This window comes from Setaria italica, chromosome IX, assembly GCF_000263155.2.
Source record: "Setaria italica strain Yugu1 chromosome IX, Setaria_italica_v2.0, whole genome shotgun sequence".
Classification (NCBI taxonomy): domain Eukaryota; kingdom Viridiplantae; phylum Streptophyta; class Magnoliopsida; order Poales; family Poaceae; genus Setaria; species Setaria italica.
Window position 1 is genome coordinate 54,768,865 of NC_028458.1, and position 22,910 is coordinate 54,791,774.

Below are 22,910 nucleotides of genomic sequence, written 5' to 3' on the forward strand. Positions count from 1 at the left end.
ATTTGTGCAAGAACTTAATTGTAAAATCGTCCAGTCCCGAAGCCTTATCTTTGGGCATGAGCTTGAGCGTCCTTTTGACTTTGTCCTCTGTGAATTTCGCATCTAGAGAGGAGAGATCGATGGACGTCCAGGAGAGGAGGTCCCAGTTGAAGTCAACTTCTCGTGTCGGTGGTTGTCCTAATACGTTGGCGAAGTGTGTGTGAGCGACGTCAGCTTTATCTTGTTGCGTTGTTGCCCAACCATTTTATTTTTGAAGCTTGGTGATGAAATTCTTCCTTCTCCTAGAATTAACCTTTAGATGGAAGAAACGTGTGTTTGCGTCACCTAGCGAGAGGTTCGTTATTCTAGAGCACTATCTTTTACGTAGTCGTTCTAGAATGGCAAGGCCCATTACCCTTTTCTTCAGTTTGGAACGCAGGGCTAACTCGTCGTCGGATAGAGTTCGTGACTCTTGTGCGATGTCTAGCTGGAGGATGACTGATTGCGCCATATGGAATTGAAGCTTCGCTTTTGAGAATAGGTTCTTGCTCCATTTTCTCAAGGCCAGCGTTGTCCTGGCAAGCCTGAAGTTGAGGCAATGTGCTGGGTTTGTGTGGGTGTTTGTAGAGGACCAGGCATCTTGGATCACTTGTTTGAAACCCGGCATAGAGAGCCAAAAATTTTCGAATTTGAAATGTCGTGGTCGCGGTGGACTCTCTTGGTTGGATAGTAGCAATGGCAGTGATCATACAGCGAAGTGGAAAGGGCTTGCAGTACGTGGGGTGAGAAGGTCAAGTCCCAGGCGTCGTTACAAAAGACTCGGTCGAGATGAACTAAAGTTGGGTTGCGACGTTTGTTGCTCCAGGTGAACTTCCTATTTTGAAGGTGAATTTCTTTGAGGTTGTCATTGTTTAGAGTTTCTTGGAAACTTTGCATGCTGTTGAGGTTTAAGTTTGAGTTATTCTTGTCTCTTGCTCTGTATATTAGGTTGAAGTCGTCGAGAATTAGCCATTTGACACCCTGTTGCGGTACTGAGCTTCTGATTTCCTGTAGGAAATCTGATTTATCGCAGCCTCATGTTGGGCCGTAAACTATCATTAGCAAGAAGGACGTAGCAGTCGCTTTTATGTTGACAGTAGTGGATAGTGAGAAATCACGTTTTGTGATGCGGTCTAGGTCCACCACATCATTGTTCCAAAGGATCAGTATGCCCCTCAGTGTACCCGAAATTCTCCCAGCCGGTAAAAAGGTAAATCTACGTAGCCTGAGCCCTCCCACGTTTAGAGTCAACCGCTCATCAATCAATGACATTTTTGTTTCCTGAATACAAACAATGTGGCAAGAGGATGAAGCAAGTACTTGTTGCACAATCTTGCACGGTCGATCGACGCGCTTCGGAATTAAGTCCCTGAACATTCCACCACAAGATTTGAAGATCATTAGCTGCCATGTGAAAAAATCGTGAAGCTCTGCCGATGTGAAGAAGCGCTGAAATTGAAAGTAGCAATAAACATACATATTACAAAGCTGGCAATTCTGAAAAAAGACCATGAAGATGGAAGGAACGAAATTTGTAGGACAAGTTCGGCACTACTGAACGCCCAGCGTAGAGGGCCGCACTGGGGAGCCGTTACAATGGCTGGAGCAAAATACATGGTGAGGATAAGACTCGGAGATTTCTTCATTCTAGGCCACATTGTTGATCACCATCGGTGCTTCCATCACCTCTGTGCTGCCAATCTTGATGAGAGCGTTGGTCGCCTTGCAAAGATCTTCATCCTCAAGATGGAACACCGCCATCATAGCCTTGATGATGTACTGGGGCATGGGACCCTGGAATGTGCGATGAAGTCCCTGATTTGCTTCTTCCACTGGTGTGGTGTCGTCCTTGATGTAGCCTAGGCGCCAGCAGAAGACGTCTTTCGCCCTTTCTTCCGCGGACAGATGCTTGATCTTGCTGCAGGCTTGCCGTTTACTGCGGCACATGCTTGAAATCTCCAACGCAGGCTTCTTGAGATGGCGACCCCTCCTCCCTAGTGCAGGTGGTGGATTTGGGAGGATTCCCTGATCCGAAGTGGAGAAGAGCTCAACGATTCCTCCAGGAGAGCCAGGTAAGTTTACGTTAGGGGTTGATGGTGGAACCTGAAGGGTATAGTTGCCATTGCCGTTGCTTCCATCGTCGTCTGTGCCGAACCTCTCCTGCTGGTGCTGCGGCTCCCTATTCATCTTGGCGGTGAGCTCCTGGATGGGGCCGAGGTCGCCGTCCATAGCACCCATGGGGTTGACCCGGTTTTGAACGGCGGCAGCTTCGACGTTGCCACCCCCTTGCTGTTGGTGTTGTAGGCGCTCCCATTCATTAGCGGCCGCCTCCTGCAGCTTGGCAAGGACGTCGTTGACCTCCTGTATGGATGGCGAAGGGGGAGCAGGCAGCTTCTCTTTTATGCGATAAAAGACATGGCGTGCAGGCAACATATAGTTAGTTCTCGTGTTTGGTACCTTGTATCCTTGCTTGTCACTACCAACATCGAACCAGGCTTCATCCCCCGGGTGTTCCATCATTTCTTCCGCCTTGGAGAAGAGCTGTTGCAGCAGGCGAGGCGAAGGGATGGCCTGCGCCGTCGGCTGTAGTACGGACTGCAGGTTGAGCAGCTTCTTGGTCGTGTCCTCCATGGTGGTGACGTTGAGGGAGAACATGAGCTTGAGGTCCCTCTGTCTTCGCGCTTCCAGCTTCTCCGGTGTCGTTGGAGTGCCATCGTCGCTGGCGGCTTGTCTGCGGCATCCACCGTAGGTGCTAGAGCTCCGACTCTAGCGTCGTGGAGAGCGAGACCACTCCCTGCGCACTGTGTCGTGGTGGTGCCCGTAGCCATCATCGCGGCGCCGTGTGTGGCCGCGGGGGTCACATGGCCAGCGGTCGCGGTCGTTGTTGTCGTTGTTGTCGTTGGCGTCGAAGGCGTCGCGGAAGTTCGGGTGATCGTCGACGTGGTCGCGGCGTGCACGGTCACGACGATCCTCCTCTTCACGCTCGTTCTGCCGCTCTTGTACGCATGGGGGTGGTGGGTGCTGGAATGGCTCGAACGCGGCCGTCGGCACCTGGTCACCATCCCGGATGCCCTAGTACCAGGGGAGGCACCGTCGCTCTGGTTCACCCACGGCCATGTCCGGGTCATGGTGGTCGGTAGACACCTCGGAGAAGTCGTGTATCTCCCAAATGTGGATGATCACCCGGTGCTTGATTCCGCGGTGCCACCGTTGAGGAGGGGTGTCGACCTGCATAGAGGGAGAAGAAGCATCCAGGATTCCGGTGGTGAAGATTAGCCACATGACCTTTGGAATCCTGCTTGGGTCGTCCGTCCACGCCCACAGCTCAATCCCGCGGGTGTTTGTTGGGTGCAGGAGGTTGGTGTCCACGCACTGAAGCGAATAGGTGCAGCCGACAATCATCTCGACGAGCTCCAGCTGCCACGCATGCCTCGAGACGCCATCAAGGACGAGGCGCACCCTGTAGAACAGCGCCGCCTCGAGGGCGGCCGTGAGTCTTCTCCATGGTCAGACGCAAACCTCCACGCCGTGACACTTGAACTTGCCTTTTGCATTGACCTCCTCGCAGTTGCGCCAATTCTGGAAGTGGATGAGGAACGCTTCAGGGCGGTGCCTGGTGACATCAACGTCGCCCGGGCGTAGCCTGAAATTAGCGATGAGGGCCTCCTCCAGATGACGCGCCGTGGTGTTGGGTGGGACGTGCATGGCTCAGGTGACCAGAGCACATCCCTCCCAGTCCCGCAGCTCCCGCTCCAGCTCAAAAGAGGTGGGGACATGGAGTCTGTCCACCTCTAGCCTAAGCGTCGGGTCGTCAACTCTGAAGTCTCTCATCTTCGAAGGGCCGCGAGGAGCAGCAGATGATGGCCCAAGGGGTTGGCGGCGAGAGGGAACAGGGCTGTGTATGTCTTGAGCAGAGCTGGGGTTGCTACGACTGCGGTGGGTTGCGCGACAGAAGCTCTGTTTGTGCCCTTGCCGGAGACAGCGGAGGCAGCGGATAGGCTCCCTGCAAGAGCTGGCGCGGTGGTCGTGGGCGAGGCAACGGAAGCAACGGCCTTGCGTTCGAAGGTGGAAGGCGGTTTTGGAGAGGGGTCCGGCCGCGAGTTCCCTCCTTGAATACTTCTACGTCGATCGAGCGGAGGAGGTGGGTGGCGGGGACGGGCGCCGCCTTGAATGCTATGCGCGTGCAGGTGTACCCTCCGGCCCAGTCTTGCACCTCCATTGCCTCTAAACGCGGGTCTAGCCTGGCTCGTCCTCACCACGCTGCACTGTTGCCGCCGGAGTATGATGCGATGGCGCGGGTCTCGATGGAGCAGCGCGGCGCAGGCTCCCGTCGCGTCGAGCATTGACTCGATAGGCGGAGTGGTGGGTGGGCGCGGCATAAAGCAAGCTTCTACGGGGAGTAGTAATGGCAGATCTTTATGGACGGCGTACTGGATCTGGGCGGCCTCGGCGGACGCAGTTGGCATAGAGGTGGGGTGGCACGGCATAGCAGGAGCTTCTAGAGGGGGTGGATATGGTGGATGTGAGGGGGTGGCATGGTGGAGCTTTGCGTGGTCGATGTGGATCTTGCAGATTTTGGCGTGGTGGAACTGGGCACTTCCAGCGGACGATGTCAGCATAGAAGGGCGGATCCTAGACGGAGATGGGTGTGGCAGGGACGGCGATGTCGTTGAGGTGAGCGGGAAGGACGGATTTGGGTGGCGGCGGCGGCGGCGACTCCCTCCACAGGCCAGCTAGGTTTGTGGGAGATGCGGGGGAAGATACGAGGCCGTGGAGTAGGCGTGGGACCTGGACCACAGGATGTGAGGTGGGGTGGACGCGGGTGGCTGCGGGCGGCGCTGCCGGAGGTGGCGGCGTCAGGGCGGGGAGGCGGAGCGGGGCGCTGGGTGGGGGAACATTTAGTTATTAACTGTGAATAATTATCGTTCCTCGTTGGGTTTCCTTATCTTTTAGCATTGAATTTGTTGTGGATATACGTATGCACGCGTCGTGCTTATCGATGAACACGATACTGTGAAGCAGGTTGTCCTCACGATGGAGCCACAGCCTCAGGATCGCAACAAGCAACAACGCTGCGCACAGGGAAGTAGATGAGAGGAACAAGTTTCGGTGCGACTCGAAACATGAGTGCTACTGCTGCATCAACGAAAGGCCGGAGCCCTACTGTTATGACACCTGGGATGAGTGTAAGGCCGCGTGCCCCACCTGCAATCCCAAGTGCCCTCCGTAGGTTCTTTTTCTTTTTCTTTTTTTTCAAGTAGAATGCCCCGTCGTAGTTTCGAGTGACGGATGCATACGGGATCTTCTTTCCTCTTCCATTCCTAAAGAATATGATCGGCGGCTTGCCCTGTTAGATCCGTCCCTGGTTGTTCAGATTGCATGATCGATGCACATGGTTAATTAATAACAACACCAAGCTCTGGTCAGATCGGGTCTTTTCCCTCACCTGCTTTCTTTTGTGTTCCTTTCTTTGGATTCCATTAGGATGATCAAATATTACGCCTGAACAGAGCGCTACTTTGGGTCGTGACCTGCACAGCAATCATGCATTTAAGCTTGATCACACAAATACACAATCACCGTTGTTAACACCAACACATCTATTACCAACTTCGAGTCTTAAAACACATTAAAATTGCACGTACATAACAAGTTCACACGCAGCCCAACTTCCACGGCGCGCACGCAGGCGCATCCATTATGGTACTAGTGTCTCTTCTCTCTCCCTTAAACCGCTAAACAAGCAACACAAAACCAAAGCTCAAACGTACCTTAAGCATGCAGATCGATCGCGGTCCTATTCCATCCATGGATCATCGGTAGCATATAATTAAAGGCAGGCAGCGCAGGGCGCACGCGACAAATTAGACAGAGATCACCATCATCAACTTACTAGGCGTCCATGCGCGCCGGGTACTGGTCGACGCAGTCCAGCCAGGGGCTGCGCGACGGGCGGCGCACGCGTCGGACGGCGCGCCACACGGCGCTGTTGCACTTGAACCCGGACCCGAAGGCGAGCTGCCACACGCGGTCGCCCCTGCGGACGCGGCCCTTGGCCTCCAGGTACGCCAGCTCGTACCAGATGCTGCTGCTGGAGGTGTTGCCGAAGCGGTGCAGCGCCGCGCGGGAGGCCTCCAGGTCGCCGTCGCGCAGGCCCAGGTTGCTCTGCAGGTGCTCCAGCACGTCGCGGCTCGCCGCGTGCATGCAGAAGTGCTCGAACGCGCGCTTGAAGTCCGGGATGTAAGGGGCCGCGGCGGAGGCGTCCCCGGGTGTCGTCGCCGGCGGCGGTGTGGAGGTCTTGGAAGGGAACAGGTGGCGGAACAGCACCCCGGCGAAGAAGAGCAGCTGCTCCGAGAAGGGCAGCACCAGGGGCCCCAGCGTGGTGATGTTGGTCTTGAGCGCATGCCCGCCCACCTCCAGCAGGTCGCGGCTGATGGACAGGCCCTTGATCCGCTGCTCGTCCTCCTCCTGGTACACGGACCGGAACGCCCGGTCGTCGGCGCCCTTATGCGTGCGCACCACGTGCTCCAGCTGGTACTTGGCGCGGTGGAAGTCGCGCCGCCGGTTCGAGAGCAGCACCGCCGCGCAACCCGCGCGGAAGAAGGCGTTCGGGATCAGCATCGACCGCCGCTTCCCGGGGTACCACGTGAAGGAGACCGCCTCCGTGCTCACCACGACGGCGAGCCCCGCGCCGCTCGCCTGCAGCATGTCGCGTGCAAGGTCGATGGCGATGACGCCCGCGCTGCACCCCATGCCGCCGAGGTTGTAGCTCAGGATGTTCCCGCGCATCTTGTAGTGGTTCACGATCATGGCCGACAGCGACGGGGTCGGGTTGAAGAGGCTGCAGTTGACGACCAGCACGCCCACGTCCTTGGGACGGACGCGGCACTTGTCGAAGAGCTCGTCCAGGGCGGCGAACATGGCCGTGGACGCCTCCGCGCGGCCCTCCTTCATGGTGGCGCAGTTGACGTTGGGCTCGAAGACGCAGCGCGGCATGTAGGACTCGTCGCCGATGCCGGACTTGGCGAGCAGCCGAGACTGGAACGCCAGGCTATCCTCGTCGAACTTGCCCGACTTGCGAGCCAGGTCGATGAACTCCGCCTTGGACACCTGCATGCCCACACCAGCATCAACTATTATATTAGCAGCTGCTAATCCATTCTATTTGCAATTACATGCGGATCAAACCAAGCATGCTCTGCTCCTGTGTTGATGGATGGTCAGCACTAGAGCGAGTGATCCGACCGACATGCCCGTGCTGACAGTACAGGAACACTGAAACAGCGTACAGCTTAAGGTACTCTGACCGAACCACAATTGTACGGCTCATTGATTGCGCGTCGACGATGGCTCGAGCGCCCAACCGTATGCAGAAGTGTGGCGAGTGATGAGTGGCCGACTGACCTCAACCTAACGGAAACCGTTCCATCCTCTACCGACCTGCCCGTCTCCGTCATAACTTCTTCTCCAGCCACCGGCCGGCCCATTCATACCAGTGGGCCCCGAGGCCCAACGCCCCCATTCATGTATGCGAGCCAGCAGGTCCGATTATTTGCATGACAAACTGTTGATGATGGCTGATTATACATGTTGATGGAGGATTAGATTCAGATGACAGAGTTTGTAGAATTGTACTAGTCGTGTGGATGCGATCTGTCAGTGTACTGTCTGAATTCTCTACAACATTTATGGTCCTGCAATTGGTGGCAGCTGGCCGAGACTGTGACCATATTAAAGGGCCGGCCCAGCTAGCAATGGTAGTAGTACTTGTACGGTTCGTGCATCTACCTAATGTTTAGCTGTTCAAGCTTGTTATGAATTGGCCTTGCTATCCTCCTTTCGAGTGTGCTTTATCCCTTCTATCCAACCAACCATGACCTCGCAAAGTTAAGAGCCATAAACTTTAGCTCTTGATCGATTCATGTTTTTTATACAAAATATGCACTAATCGAGCGGTAGCAGACGGATGCCATGAACGACCATGTATCAGGTGCGCCGGGATACCAAGATGCCACAACTTAATTAATCAGATGAAACATTTTTTGAGTAGATCCATGAATCACACTTTGTAAGTACAGTTAAAGTGTAAACACGTGACATGATTTTTGCTTGCATCATCTCTTCCCAGTTTGGCTTATGTCAACTACAAAAATAGCCTCAAATAACAAACCTAAATCAAGACATCAGCCTGATCCATTTTTCTCATATATAGTAGATCAGATGTATATATCCATTTGTTGTGTGTGAGGTGCGTGCAACATGACTATGAAATGTGCACTTACAAATTAAACAAGCAAGAGAAAGCAAGTCAAGTCAAATCTGCTTGGGGCTTGAAAAGCATGTTTCTTTAGTGGATGCGAGTGCCTAATCTGTGCTGCACCTGCAGATCGATAGGTGTGCTTGCATGCAAATCATACTGCCGGATGCGCTTGCTCATGTCGTAGTGTCGTATAGCACGCATCTAGGCCGAGGCAGGATGCCTTACCTTGAGCTCGTCGGCGGGCTTGTAGCAGGCGAAGTCGATGAGGTAGACGGGCCTGGGCCTGGACATGATGTAGACGGAGATGGTGAAGGCGAGGACGGCGAGGAAGGCGAGCACGGTGGCGAGGTCATAGGTGGCCTCCCCCCACACCTTGTTCCACAGCTCGTCCCGGCTGAGGCTGCCCACCTCGGCGCCGCACACCAGCACGATGACCGGGATGGTGGCCAGGTACACACCGTGGCTGATGAGGTAGTGGTACCCCAGCCGCACGTACTTGAGGTTCACCGACTGCAGAAAGTCCGGCAGCCGGCGGCGCACGCGCACCGAGAACGTCGGCGACCCGGCGTCCGGCCCCGACGGCTCCACGCCGCGGTTCACGATCTCCGTCGAGAGCAGCGCCTGCTCCCGCGCCATGGCCTCCGCCGGTGGATTGGGAGCTGAGACTGCTGCTGGTGGCAGTCGCCGGATCGAGCAGTGGCGAGATGAGGGGGAGGGGCAAGGGTCCAGCTAGTACTGATATACTAGCAGCAGGAGCAGCAGCCGGGTAGGGGAGGAGATGGCGGGTGGGTGGGTGGCAGTTAATGCCATTAGAGGCGAGGCCAGGGACGGAGGGGGAGATCACTTCACTAGCCTCCCCTAGAGGCATGGTGTTCATGCCTGCCTCTTCATGCATGCGTCTTTGATGATGTGTGGGAGGCTGACATGTTGGCCCCCTAGCCTGCTGAGCTTGCACAGCGGCGCAAGAGCTTTTTGCATGTTCACTGGGTTTTACTAGTACCGGCATGGTTTAATTATGCATTCCTTTTCAGAAAAATGAAATGAAATGGCCATTGTATGTACACGTTTAAAACACTGATGAGTGTGCAACGGTGTGTATAGCATGAGGGCTTAGCATTTAAATCTTTTTCACCTTGATTGTCTCTCCATCAAAATTAAGGTGGTTTAATCGTCATTTACAGTACCTATATGATGAGAACTGCGCTTTGGCTTCAATGTTGCATCCTCTTGCACTTGCATCAGTAGCGTGTGACCATACGCTAAGTTCGTTACTTGTGTGAAGAAGATATGTACGCTTTGTCTGCATGACATGAGCAGGTATGTCTGGTTTTCCTTTAAAACGGCCTGGAACGGACCAGAGCTAACTGGATCCGCTCAAGAACAATGACGCACACTGCACCCTCATTTCAAAAACAAACACACACACACAAAAAAAAAGGAAGTTGGAAGACAAACTGATGGCTGCCTTGAAATGGTGGCCCAATCGGCTTGATCGATGAGACCTGCATTATCCTTAATCAGGTCGATTGACACTCAACGAGATCCCAAAAAAAAAATCAGGTCAATTGGCAGCCGAGTAGCTGACGACGTGAGGTATCGCTGCACTGAAAGTGGCCTAGAATCTGGCCGGAGGGAGGAGGTGGCGGATAGGCCGGTCGGCTGGTGGATGGCTTGCGATTGGCATGATGCTGCCTGGCTGGGCGCCTGGCCTGCACACCTAACCTCGCCGGGGTGACATGAATTGGACCTGCCGTGCTCGGCGATAGCTGGAGCTCATTCATTCCGATTCCCTGAGATGGGTGTGATGAGGCGGTCCAAGGAAACGAGCACGATCCCATCTCACGGACGGCCTCTTAATTGGCCGCTGGCTCACCCAAACCGGTTGGGGCACTCGATCGTTCGTGGCATTGAAACCGCACGGGTACCACCCCAGCTGCCTCAAATTTCTTGACAGGTAATATCACATCACACAAGGAAGCCATGAATTTTGGAAGAATAGGAGTTTCTGATTATTACTTCAAATTTAGATGCATAATAATATCTATGAACTTAGAAAAGTTAAAACGACCTACAATTTGTAATGGAACGGTGACGAGGATAATTTCGGAACACAGACAACGTTTACAAAATTACAGATAAGGAACAGGAAAACAACGCGCTCCGCTTCCTTGTCTGAAGCTGACAGGACTCGGCAAGCCAGTACACGGAGACCTCAGGCTGGGAGTCAGACAGGCAGAGTGACAGCGGCAAGAGCTGCTGCTCATTCATGCCAAGAGCGATAGCTTGACCCCAGTCCGTAAGGGTTAACCACCCTGCTAGTAGTTGGTTGGGGGTTCGACTCGCGACATCACTCGCGATCTTGGCCTCCCGTGGGTGCTCGTTCTCAGGATCTGACAGAAAAGGAGAATAACAATGACTTAAATGACACCAGCAAAAGGAAAAGGCTGTTGAGTAGGTTGAGTGTCTCCGTTTGCCCGGTCAGATGGGTAGATATACTTTTTTCATGTATCATGCACAGTGATGGGGACAAAAGATTAATGTGCGTATTGGATCCCAGCAACTACTTCCGGCCCCCTAAATTTGACACGTCAGTTCACACTGTACCTTAATGGTACTGCTGCAACAGTTTCAGCTGGAGAGGTATCCCGATTTCATGATGGGGTTGATGGTCTAAGCATCCAGCATGGCACACCTTCTGCACATCAAAATCATCTTTTAGCAAAGACCGAAAATGCAAGCAACTCAATTCAGAATAGAAATGGCTTGGAAAATTAGGATTTGTTTGATGGGGAAAAGTATGCTCCATTCCATTGCATCGCCAGTATCCATGGAAGAGATGGTCGGTTCTCCGAGCAGCGCCAGGGCCATAACCCATAAATCCATGAAATCTGAACAACGAAGGAATATCCGGTGAACTCCCAACAGCACTGCCAGTGGCGGAGCTAGGATTTAAACTTAAAGTATGCCGAGCCAATCATCTGAAATACAATACGGTAAAACCAAACTAATAATTTGGTAACAAATCGGTAAACAATGATAATATAGATAAAAAATCTATAATATCATGAATTCAACGGTTAAATTAAAAGGTCCATAAATTATAATATATAATATAGATAGTTCAAAAGAAGCTTGGACCTACGGACCTATAGTTCAAAGAAAATTACAGTATTATTTCTTCTTCGGCCTACGATTTCTAATGGACATGAAAGTCTTAATTATATCTTCTTTATCCACTTCAAAGAAAATATCTTTCTCAATGAATGTGACAAGACAATCATCCAAAAGACTATCACCCATCTTATTTCTTAGCTTACTCTTGATCAAAGTTATTGCACAAAAAGCCCTTTCAACAATAGCTGTCGCCACAGGTAGAACCAATATCAATTTGAGAAGCAAGTAAACCAAATTATAAATATTATGCCTCTTTGTTTCAACGAGCTTAACTGAGAGGTCAACAAGATTTTGTAGGCCTTTGAAACTATCATCTTGTCTCACATCATCAATATAATTATCGACTGCAATTCAAGTTTTAGCAAATATGTGCTTGCGATGTCTTGTGGATAAAATTCAGCAAGTCTGCGTATCTTTTGTGCATCAAATGAAGCAAATGAATTAGCAGGATTGAAGGCAACCATACAAGAAAGCAACTCCATATTAACTTCGTCAAATCGATTATCAAGTTCTTGACTAATATGATCAATAACTCCAAGATACACTTCCCTTCTAAAATGATCATCATTTGTTTCATTTCGAGCAAACCGTCGAGATCTTCCATAAGGCACATAATTCATCTCCATTGGAGCAACTTCAACACCATGTTTGTTGCAAAACAAAGTGACCCTTTTCAAGGAATTGATTCCACCAATTAGATCTCAATTATTGTATTCTACCCTTTGCCACACTAACAAGAGACATTGCATTCAGATATCTTGTTCTCTTCTTTGCAAACATTGAGGCAATTCATTTGTGTATCCAAGAATAACAAGCATTAAGTGAGCACTAAAGACAAAGTTAAATGACTCAAATGCTCCAAGCATAGTATGCAATTTTGGCCGGTCACTCCTTTGTGTAGTATCTTGTCCAAGGGTGATCAGTACATCACGGATCGTGGGATACATAGCTATAATGTTCAAAACAATTTTGAAATGAGACCCCCATCGAGTGTCACCAGGCCTAGCCAACCCCATTTCTTAGTTTAATCCACTACTAGTTTCTAGTTCATCACACTCAATTGCTTTCATGATATTTTGAAGTCTAGCATATCAAAGCATGCCATGACGCTTACAAGAACTTCCAATAATATTCAGCAACATATATACTTAATCAAAAAACCACACACAATAATCATTTCTCTTAGCAACAGCAACAAGAACAAGCTGGAGCTGATGTGCAAAGTAATGGATATAATAAGCCGAATATGACTCTTGAATGTCAATGTTTTCAGCCCATTAATCTCTCCTTTCATATTGCTAGCCCCATCATAACCTTGGCCCCGGATTTGAGTTATTGTCAAGCCATAACTAACAAGTAATGTTTCAATTGCTTTCTTAAATGACAAAGAGGTAGTATCATCTACACGAACAACTCCAAGAAAATGCTCACATGGTCTTCCCAAATTATCAACATAACGCAAACAAAGAGCTAGATGTTCTTTATGTGATATGTCACTAGACTCATCAGCTAGAATTGAAAAGGGCTCCTCACCAAGTTCTTCAACTATTTTCTTTCTAGTCTCTATGGCACAACATTGAATAATTTGCTTTTGAATCTCTGGGCTGGTTAAGCGACATTTACCTAGAGCATTGTTGATGACACACTTATTCACATCTTCACAATTGGCTGCAAGAAATTTCAAAAGTTCAATGAAGTTCCCTTACTCCTCGCTTTCATCATGTCCACGGAGTGCTAATCCCTGGTGCAAAAGAAACTTCAAACAACAAAGTGAATAAGTCAATCTGGTCTTATAAAGACGACGATCCTCATCACTCCACTTCTCAATTTTGTCATCAATTGCTACATTTGGATTCATAAAGCCAATGTATCTCTCTTCAGCTGCCTTGTGTGCACCAGATTTCATATGTTTGATAAGCGCTCTGTCTCCTACATTCCAATTTCTCTAGCCATACACAGTAAATGCATTTGTCACCTTACCCTTGGATTTTTTTTATCTTGAACAGGTAGCATAAAAAGCAAAACACCGCATCCTTCTTGATGCTTATATTCAACTCATTTGAAGTTATAAAACTAGATAGGAGTGCAACAATGTTTTTTGTTTGCAATTTTTCTTTTTGAAAAAGTATGTGAAAATGGTTGGAATGGACCTCTAAGAATATATACTCTTCTAATTGCATCGTGATCATTAACATGATAACTTGCAATGAGCAGCCTTTCACTTGGATCATGTGGAAGCCGATTGACATCATAAACCAGCGGCTCTGGCTGGGGAGGTGCCTCTGGCTGTGGCAATGGTTGTGGTTGTGTTGAGACATCTTCAATTACTTCAGAAGGACCAGATGGAATAGGATTCACAACCTCCTCTATTATACTCTCTTCCTCTTGAGTCTGCACTTCTTGCACAATTGGAACCGGAACTGAGGAAGGCGATGCAAAAGCAGCAAGCTTCTTTGCAGCATGTCTCCTAAAAAGTGATGCAATGTCTCCATCCCTCTTCATAATTCAATAATTCTAAAAAAAGATGCAATGTATCAACAATAAATTTCTATGATAACTAACATAAGCATAAGTAATTGAGCAATACACTAATTAGTAGAGCACACCAACACGAGCAGCCAAGAACACATCTACACAATTTCATATTAGAGCACTAACCAGCTAGGGTTTGAAATACCTTTGGTGGTAGCCTGATAGGTCTTGTCGTCTTGGATCCGCGGGCGTGGAGGCAAGGTTGAAGTAGGAGGGCACGGAGGAGGCGTGGACATCGAGGCAAGAGGTCGGAGGAGGCCAAATCAAGGCAGGGCCGCCTATTGAGTTACATGCACCAACCAGTTCAAGCCAAAAGCTTAAGCTGATAGGAAAAGGTGGGCAATTCACTTATACAACACTCCCCCTCACTGCAGGCTCCCTCTGGCCGCATGTGGAAATTGGAGTGGGCTGCAATTATTTTATTTAATCGCGCCCACCAGGATTCGAACTCGAGACCCTGATACCATCTACTTCTCTACATGGTATCATGAGATTAGATCGTGAGCCTCCTCTCCTCTCCCTGCGCCTCCCCTGATCCGCGCAAACCTAGGCGGCGCCCCCCTGCTACGCTGCCGCCACCCACCCTCCGCTGCACCTCCTTATTTTCGCACAAATTGGTGAAAATGTACACCAGCTAGGAGAAAAGATATTTACTTATTTGTAATATGAACCCTTTTCTCAAGGAAAAAAACACAGAGAGAGGATGTAATGTCTGTATGCATGTTTGCAAACTTGGCTGGCACTGGAATCAACCAGAGAAAGAGAGAGTAACCTTCAAAGCACATAATTTGAGGATGTAATGTCTGTATGCATGTTTGCAAACTTGGCTGGCACTGGAATCAACCAGAGAAAGAGAGAGTAACCTTCAAAGCACATAATTTGAAACATAAACGTCTATATTATGCATAAAAGGAGAAGAATAAACAGGGAGGGCTGAAAAGTTCTAGCAAAAAACAAATAAAACCTAGAAGCACTTACAGAAACAACTTCTGGAAAAGCTCTAGAGCAAGACCAGCAAATCTAATCAGCATATCATCAAGATAGATCACACATTTGACATATTATAGTATAAATAAAATGTTGACATATTCCGTACATATATTTTTTACTGTCACCCGATGTACACTTCTATTAGTCATTTAGGTAATAAATTATAGGCCACCATATCATGTTTTGCACAGCAAAGCCAAATTAACAAAAGGGGAGAGCAGAACAAACTCTAAGTGACATGTTCTTGCAAACGATTTGTTCGTCCATACTACAAAATTGCTTCTATATTAAAGATTGTCATTCATCAATGACGCTGGAAGGTAGTCATGTACATATCTGAACTTTTAATTCATCACCTCCTCCCCCCTGGAGTGCTGAAAGGAAAGATATGACTGTTTAATAATGAAGATATCTTGGACAAAACCATAACTTGAGTACAGCAGCATGTTTTGTTTCATCCTTTTTTCCAAAGAAAATATCATAGGCCACTGATCTGGTTTCATAACATGAATGGGACATGGTATAAGCAATATTCAACCCTCCCACGTCCAATCATTGCAATCTGTTTGAGCTTTGACTAATATTTAGAAGTCCAAATACGTCAGTAGCAAGAGAAGAATACCCAATCTGCCTCAATATGTTTAAGCTTGGCTAAATCTGGAACTCTGTAAATGGCAGCAGCTAAGAAATAGTGTACAATTATTCTTCTGTGCTACACATGCACAAACAGCAATTCAGTCTCTGCAAAATTCATTTGTATCCCCTAAATCCATCTCAGAATCATCTGAAATAGAACAGCCATCTAAGATGTCATCCGAATTTTCACTTTCAATGTCCAATACAGCATCATCACCACCACCTAATAAGTAATCCTCTGAATCAGAAGACGCGTCAAATTTACCAAGATTCTTCATCCTCCCTCTGTAACCAGTAAGTTGAAGGAGCTTTTCCCTCCACCGCACCAACGGGCACTTCTCTATCAATTCTGTCCCATCATATGCCTCTGTTAAGAAGACGCTAAATCTCTTTCCCCTCTCAGAAACATAAAAGATGCCATAATGCTTCAAGAGTAACCTCATCAGCTTCTGCGGCATTACAAACTCACGGCGGAAATGCGTAAGGTGATCGGTCACCAGCCTCTTTTCCAACATGAAGCTCAGTATCTCGTGCATCACTGCAACAGCCCTCTTATCAAACTCTGGCGACCCAGGAGTCAATCCCTTTGTCTCTGCATAAGGGGAGAGGTAGGTGATCTTCTGAAACTGCTCGGTATTGCCTGTCTTCACATAATGATGAGCTTTCCCTCGAAATCTGTAGTAACTTGTAAAATTTGGCGGGAATTTCATCGGGAACGGAAGCGAGAGCTCTCCTGGAGGACTGGCATTGGCATCACCAGCTGATGCAGCAGCCTTCTTCTCAAGCTCAGTGACTGCCCAGTTTGGGTTCCAAGAGACAAGCTCCAAATACTCACCATCCTCCAATCTGACCAACCTGAACTGCTCGGGGAACATGTGCACCCACCGTGTCCGAAAGTCATGAGGAAGCCCCATGTCGCGCCGGAAGTGGGCGATCTTGTCCACTGCCAGCCGCCGGTCAACGGACATCATGAGCATCCTAGTGACGTACTGCGCGGCAGTGGGGGAGTGCTCCTCCAGCAGGCGCGCCTCCTCCTCGACGAGCGCTTCTGCCTGCGGCGAGAGGCCCGCCCACATGACGCCGCGGCTGTCGCGGCAGACCTCGAACAGGTGCGGCGAGCGGCGCACGAAGTGAGCCACCTTGTGCGGCTTGACGAGGCCGAGCTGGGGGCGCAGGATCTCCAGGCGCTTGAGCGGCGTGACGTGCTCCTCCTCCTTCTTGAGCGCGTCAACGACTGTGAGCACCTTGGAGAGGACCTTCCAGCGCTCGGTGGCCACCTCGAGCGCGTGCACGCGCTTCTTCTTGCTCCGGTCCTTCACGCTGCGGCCGCGCGTCATGCCTCGCGCGGGCGAAAGCTGGTAAGGGCACTGGCATTGCCACTGCCCCTGGCCCCGGCAGCGAAGCAGTTCGCTCAGGTAATTGCGCGAACACGTTGCGTGCATAGCGTGTGAACCGGCCAGGAATCGCTCAAGCGGGAAAGATCGAACAGAAGCAGTAATAACTATTTGTGTATATAAGAAGGAAGCTGGGAGGATGACGCCGAGGACACGAAGCTAGTCGCGCCGCCGGACGGCGGCGAGAAGAGGAGGAGGACAGAGGCGGCGGCAGCTTGGAGAGCTGGAGAGGCCGAGGAGGAGGGAAGCAGAATATGGAAAGGGCCGTGTGTTTAATGTCGCATCGATTTCTCTATCGGGCTTGTCAGGCCAATTTTTTGTTGGGCTGTTATCTTAAGCCCATAATTATATAGAAGAGAGAGAGAGAGAGAGAGAGAGAGAGAGAGAGAGAGAGAGAGAGAGAGAGAGCAAAGCCTAGCGGAGGCCTCGTAGTCGTAGGCCTTCAGCCCACCAGTTACGTTTGTACTCTTTCAATCTCGATCAAGGCGTTTCTAATCTGATGCTTTGCTGGTACTACTACATGACACTGTTTGCAGATGCTAGCTCTTTCTTTCTTTCTTTCTGAAAAAAAGAAGAAGAGCAGAAGTCGGAGCACACGTTGTTGCCTATGTTTCCAAACTTCCATTCCCCAATGGTTGAAGCGAAAAAAAGAAGAGACAAAATGCTGTTCTCAATTTCAGCGGAAGATTTTCACAGCAACAACAAAAAAAAAAGTCAGTGGAGGCATTCTTTACTCCTCACAAGTGAGTAAACGTCTTCAACTTTTCCACCTGGCTCTCCTCTAGACACAAACACACAATTGTGTCTAGTCTATCCCTTCAACGAAAGGGAATATGCAGTCATGTAGACATGTGCCTTGTTTAGTTGGTCAAATTGGGAGGTGACAAATTACTGTGCTGGCACTGTAGCACACTGTAGCGTTTCGTTTGTATTTGTGAAATATTGTCCAAACATTGACTAATTAGGCTCAAAAGATTCGTCTCGCAAAGTACAACAAAATTGTGCAATTAGTTTTTAATTTCATCTACATTTAGTACTCCATGCATGTACCGCAAGTTTGATGTGATGGGGAATCTTCTTTTTACATAGTGCCAAAGTTGGAAGTTGGGGGTGAAGTAAACAAGGGCATGATCTGTTGCTCCATTGCTCTCACCTACAACCGTTGGTCACAGCACATGTCGCAACTGCCAACTTGCCAAGCCTGCCGCGCCTACTGGTCTCCGAGGTGATCGCTCGAGTCACCGTGCAGGCTGACGACACGCATGCCGCCTGCGACCACGGCGCCCCATCCCGCGTGCGCGCACGAGCCAGGCTGCCAGGGCTGGAAATAGTAGCAGCCAACGAGCAATACCATAATTCTGGTGTACGTCCTCCGAACGAACCAGGACATGGTCCAACGGGGACGGCACCGCGTGATGGGGATTCTTCGCGTGGGCACATGGTGAGAGCCCACACGGTTCGGCCGGCGGCCTCGCGTCGCGTGGGCAATAAACTGGAGACGAGACGCAAGCTGCCCCGCAAATTGACTTGCTCCGATCGCTCCTGCCTGGTTTTCAAACGCCTTTTGACTTTGCAATGATCGACCCGTGGATCCTTTGGACTCGCGCCGCGTACTTGTTGCAGCCTAGCTAGCACGGAGAGTCCATGCCGCCGCCGCTTGCATCTTTTGAAACGGCAGGAACTATGTTGCGTGGGGGGATTAGTTTAATGCTGCATCAAAATCACACTCTGCCTGGTGTCAAAAGCATGTTATGTTAAAAAAAACACACACACACACTGGTGGCGAAAGAGAGTAAAACCGCGGCGCCACTTTGACCCCGCTTGCGTTTTCACGTCGTGCCTAATTCAAAGCGCTTTCTGTCCACGGAACCTCAACCTTTCCCGTCGATGTCTGGCTGTGCAGATTTGCTGCATGATTCGCGATTTCGCACATCATCATTGTCATTCGAAGGCCGTCACCGTCAGCTCCTTTGACCTTTAAACCCTGCTCCGATTTTTTTTAACCCTGGTTCCTTTGCCTGGCCGTGGCCGGCAAGGCCCCAATCCCTGAATTCCTGACCTGTGGTCGTGCTGTCTGCTGCGTTGCACCTCCCCCATTACTGAAAAAAAAAACGTTTTCTTTTTTAGGAAAAGAAAAGAAACATTTACAGCCAGCCAGAGACTTTGAATTAGCGTGAAGCGCACGACAGATTCTTCCCCCATCCGAGGGCCGAGCGAGATCCCTCTTTAATCGTGGCCCCGGATAAACACCGAGATATTTCCGCACCAACATGTCGCCCGCGCGCCCGAGTTGCATCGAAAACGTGACGGAATCCGCGCCGCGCATCGCATCTGACGGCGTGTAAACACCGGAGCACGGGTCCGAGGACCTCCTTTTTGAGATTCTTACCCACATTCAGATTTGAAAGTTAGGTAATCCCATTCCATAACTCACCCTTCCGAATGACGTGGTGTTCGAGTGTCTCCACGAATCGTCTGCGCGGAGGGACCCGCTCTTTTGGCGCTGACAGCATCCTATCCTCGTCCTCCCGCACAGCCACGCCTTCCCCTTTCGAAGCTGCACACCGCCACACCCTGACCGTTCCGTCCCGAGGCGGGCGTGTCGGCCACGTCGCGTGGCAGCCGGGCGCGACAGGGCGTCGGCGTCGGGCCAGGCCGGCGCGCACAGGCCCCGGCCGCGTGCGACACAGGAAAGCGCTAGGAGAGGAAGGCAAACGTCCAAGGGGAGGGAGATACTTTGCGGGGCACGGCGGGAGACTCGATGGGCGGGGCGGGGGAAAGCGACGCGACGGGCTCGGGTTTGATTTGAATAGTAGCGGGGCGTGCAAGTTGCAGGGCAGCGGTTGGATTGGGAGGGGAGGAAAGGGGAAGGTTCCCGTCGCCTAGCTAGCTCGGTCGGGTCGGCATGTGAATTCCGCGGGTGCCCCGGCCCACTTGGCCGGCGATAGACTAATGCGAGCGACGGCATAGTATAATCCACGCGAGGGGAGGAGGGACCCTGGTGGCTGTTGGTGGTGCCGCTCCGAGACCGAAAGAAAAGGGTATTGGCGCGTACGCGGTTTTGCGGGCACGTTTTCGTGGTGCCCGTTTGGACCACCTTTGAATTTCGGAGCAATAGAATACTGTTACGAGGGTTCTGTGCCGATTCGAGCCTGTGGTTGGAGTTCCATTTGGGTTGGGATTCTTCTTGTTTCTGCTTCATCTTTCGTTTTTGTTTTCTTGAACTGATTTTTTTTATACGAGTTATAGGCGTGGAGAACTCGTTGCGGACGTCAAGTTTGGTAAGAATCAGGCATGATTTGTTCACGAAAATCGGAGTATAAAGCAGGATGAAAGGCACAAACTGTTCAATCTCCATCTTCTTTCTATCGAATCTTACAAGAGCAAAGCACTCTTGTTAAGGAAAAAAAAAGGGTAAACAAGAATACATCTCTACAATTCTCTGTCTGTGTAAGAGCACGAGCAAATGCTCCTGCTCTGTTCGATCCAACCCAATCCAACCCCAAGAACCCGCCCAATTAAATCACACTACTAATCGATCTCGCAACCGAGCGAGCTCCAAATCACAGCGCGATGGTGAGGCGCTCGGCGTCCGTGCTCCCCAGCCCGAGCCAGGCGGCCGGCTTCTTCGTCTTCTCCGCCTCCTCGGCCGGGGACGGGCGGGTGTAGGGCGCGCGCTCGACGACGCGGGCCTTGCGCTTGGCGAGGAACCGCTGCAGCGACGCCTTCCTGGCGATGGGAAGGTCGTCGCGCGGGGCCGGGGCCGGGGCCGGTGCCGCCGCCTGCTCGGCGCCGCCGGCGGCGAGGCGCATCACCTCGGCCGCTTTCTCCGCCGGAAAGTCCTCGAACACGACCATCCTCCCGCCGTAGAAGATGGTGAGCGGCGCCGCGGTGGACGCGGGCCCGGCCGCCTCCTCCGGCCCCCTAGCGGCGGCGGAGGCCGGCTCCTGCTCGGCGCCGACGTCCGCGCCGGGCATGAGGCTCAGCGTCGTCGCCGGGGCGCGCGGGGCGACGGCCGCCATCTTCTGCTCCGCCTTGACGTACTGGCTGAGCACGCCGCAGGCCAGAGCGAACCTCCGGCTCTTGCCCTCCGCTGCTGCCATGGCCATATCAACCGAGACCGAACTGCGCTTCTTCGCTTCTCTTGCTCTTCTTGGATGCGGTTGCGTTGTTCACCTGAATGCTTGGTGGTGCTGTACTGCTGTGGTGGGAATTGATGGGTGGGGGAGGGCGCGGGGAGCTTTGTTTTATAGGAGTTGGGGTGGTGTGGGCAAACGGGCTTGATGGAGTGGAGACGTGGGAGGAATCGTTGGTTTTTTCGGCGGGTGGGGGAGACGTGAGGCGCGGTGGTGCGGGGCACGAAGAACACGTGATTCTTGTGGGGAGGGGAGGGGAGGGGAGCAGAGCAGGTTGGGTGTGGTGGGACGGTCGCGGGGCGCTGGCGGATGGAGACGTGAGGAAAGGGAATTGCCTAGTGTATGATTATTCCTTCGCACGGTGGGGAGAGAGGTGCGGCCCCTTTTCGTCTTGTCGACCATCGGCCATTCGGCTAGCTGCGTCCAGTTGTTAGCTTCACGCTGTGCGAAAACGTGGTTGGGAGTTTGGGGCCCTTTCTCTTTTTTTAAGAACCAAAAGCGGAGGGATGCATGAGCTTCTTCAGAAAACATATATGTAAACGATCGATTTTCTTTTTCTGCGATCGAGATTACGGCATCGTACAACTTTAGAGAACTTGACATGACGTGAGGGTTGTGCTTGGTGTACCACGAAAATATGGAGCATGTTTGGCTTGCAACCAGGGGGTGGAGCTTTACTGTGGCCAAAGTAGGCCATGGCTCCCCTGAATTTGTGCGATCCTGTAGAGAATGGTAGAGTATGCAGACATATTTTGCTAATGGAGCTATGAAATGGCCACTTCTAAACTTCCTAATCATACATATTTTAGTGCTGGCCCCCTTACAATCTTTGCCCAAGCTCTGCCACTGCTTGCAACAATCACCCACCACACCACAGATGTGGCACCATTGAGATTTGCCACATATGTGTGTTACGGTAAAATAAGTGCTTGAGAGGAGATCTCGCCGTGGTTGTGGGCGCTCAAAAGATCCGCCATGGCTTGGTGTGGCTCAAAACCAAGCATGCCCATGGTGGTAGACATGTGAAAGAGGGTATCTTTTTCATGCATGTACATGGAAGCATACACCAAACTCCATGTAAATTACACATCAATTTGAACAATTCGATTTATAAATAAGATCAATTTTTTTAGACTGATAGTTCTACAACTACACCAAGTTTAGGATCGATGCTTTTAGATTGATAATTCTACAATGGTTAGAGTGTGTAGTGTAATCTTTTCCTTCTCCCTGATCCTTTGCTTTGTATGTAAGTATCCCTGTTCATTTGTATGTATGTTTCTTTATTGCAAACGAAGCGCTGCGGGGAACTCCCCATAGTTTTACCTTAACAAAACACTAATAGCATAACTATGGAACTTACAACCAGTGGATCTAAATTAATATCTATGGGTACGACTCTGTTAACTCTCAAATTTAAGTACCAAATGTTTTAAGTTTAAACGCACCAGTATGATAAACAAATTACTATAATTTAAATCACTGAAATGGTCATCAAACTAAATCAAATTAATTAACATGATTAAACAATAGAGTACATGCCAATTACGAGCATAGTTATGGATTGTTCAGTATCACTAGTTTCGGCAACCTCGTAAAAAGTTAGAAGTTTAATCCTCCTCTTGACTTAAGTTAATAGGTTAAAAAACAAGATAGATCCTTTAGAGAAGGTATGAGTAGGGAGTGGGTGCTTTTCACTTATTTTCTCCGTCTAGAAAATAATGTAATTGGAGCAATACCAACCCAAACACTAAATAGTAGTTTACATAC

General features: G+C 50.4%; 4 protein-coding genes across 4 annotated transcripts; all 4 read right to left on the reverse strand.

Annotated features, from left to right (window-relative positions):
* Positions 1 to 1,454: 1,454 nt before the first annotated feature.
* Positions 1,455 to 5,129, reverse strand: LOC111255742. Its single transcript, XM_022822844.1, has 2 exons — positions 2,122 to 5,129; positions 1,455 to 2,043 (listed from the first exon to the last, which is right to left on the reverse strand). Exons 1-2 carry the CDS (start codon positions 2,671 to 2,673, stop codon positions 1,666 to 1,668), a joined length of 930 nt encoding a protein of 309 aa, XP_022678579.1. The 5' UTR covers positions 2,674 to 5,129; the 3' UTR covers positions 1,455 to 1,665.
* A 475-nt stretch (positions 5,130 to 5,604) lies between these two features.
* Positions 5,605 to 9,029, reverse strand: LOC101778938 (3-ketoacyl-CoA synthase 10). The gene is made up of 2 exons (XM_004985427.4): positions 8,504 to 9,029; positions 5,605 to 7,128 (listed from the first exon to the last, which is right to left on the reverse strand). The coding sequence occupies exons 1-2, from the start codon at positions 8,912 to 8,914 to the stop codon at positions 5,911 to 5,913; spliced, it is 1,629 nt and encodes a 542-aa protein (XP_004985484.1). The 5' UTR covers positions 8,915 to 9,029; the 3' UTR covers positions 5,605 to 5,910.
* Positions 9,030 to 15,027: 5,998 nt separating this feature from the next.
* On the reverse strand, positions 15,028 to 17,291 carry LOC101779735 (protein ROOT PRIMORDIUM DEFECTIVE 1). Its single transcript, XM_012848723.2, has one exon. The coding sequence runs from the start codon at positions 17,050 to 17,052 to the stop codon at positions 15,709 to 15,711; it is 1,344 nt and encodes a 447-aa protein (XP_012704177.1). The 5' UTR covers positions 17,053 to 17,291; the 3' UTR covers positions 15,028 to 15,708.
* A 3,043-nt stretch (positions 17,292 to 20,334) lies between these two features.
* LOC101779345 (protein TIFY 11b) lies at positions 20,335 to 21,243 on the reverse strand. The gene has a single exon (XM_004985428.4). The coding sequence runs from the start codon at positions 21,111 to 21,113 to the stop codon at positions 20,568 to 20,570; it is 546 nt and encodes a 181-aa protein (XP_004985485.1). The 5' UTR covers positions 21,114 to 21,243; the 3' UTR covers positions 20,335 to 20,567.
* Positions 21,244 to 22,910: the final 1,667 nt, after the last annotated feature.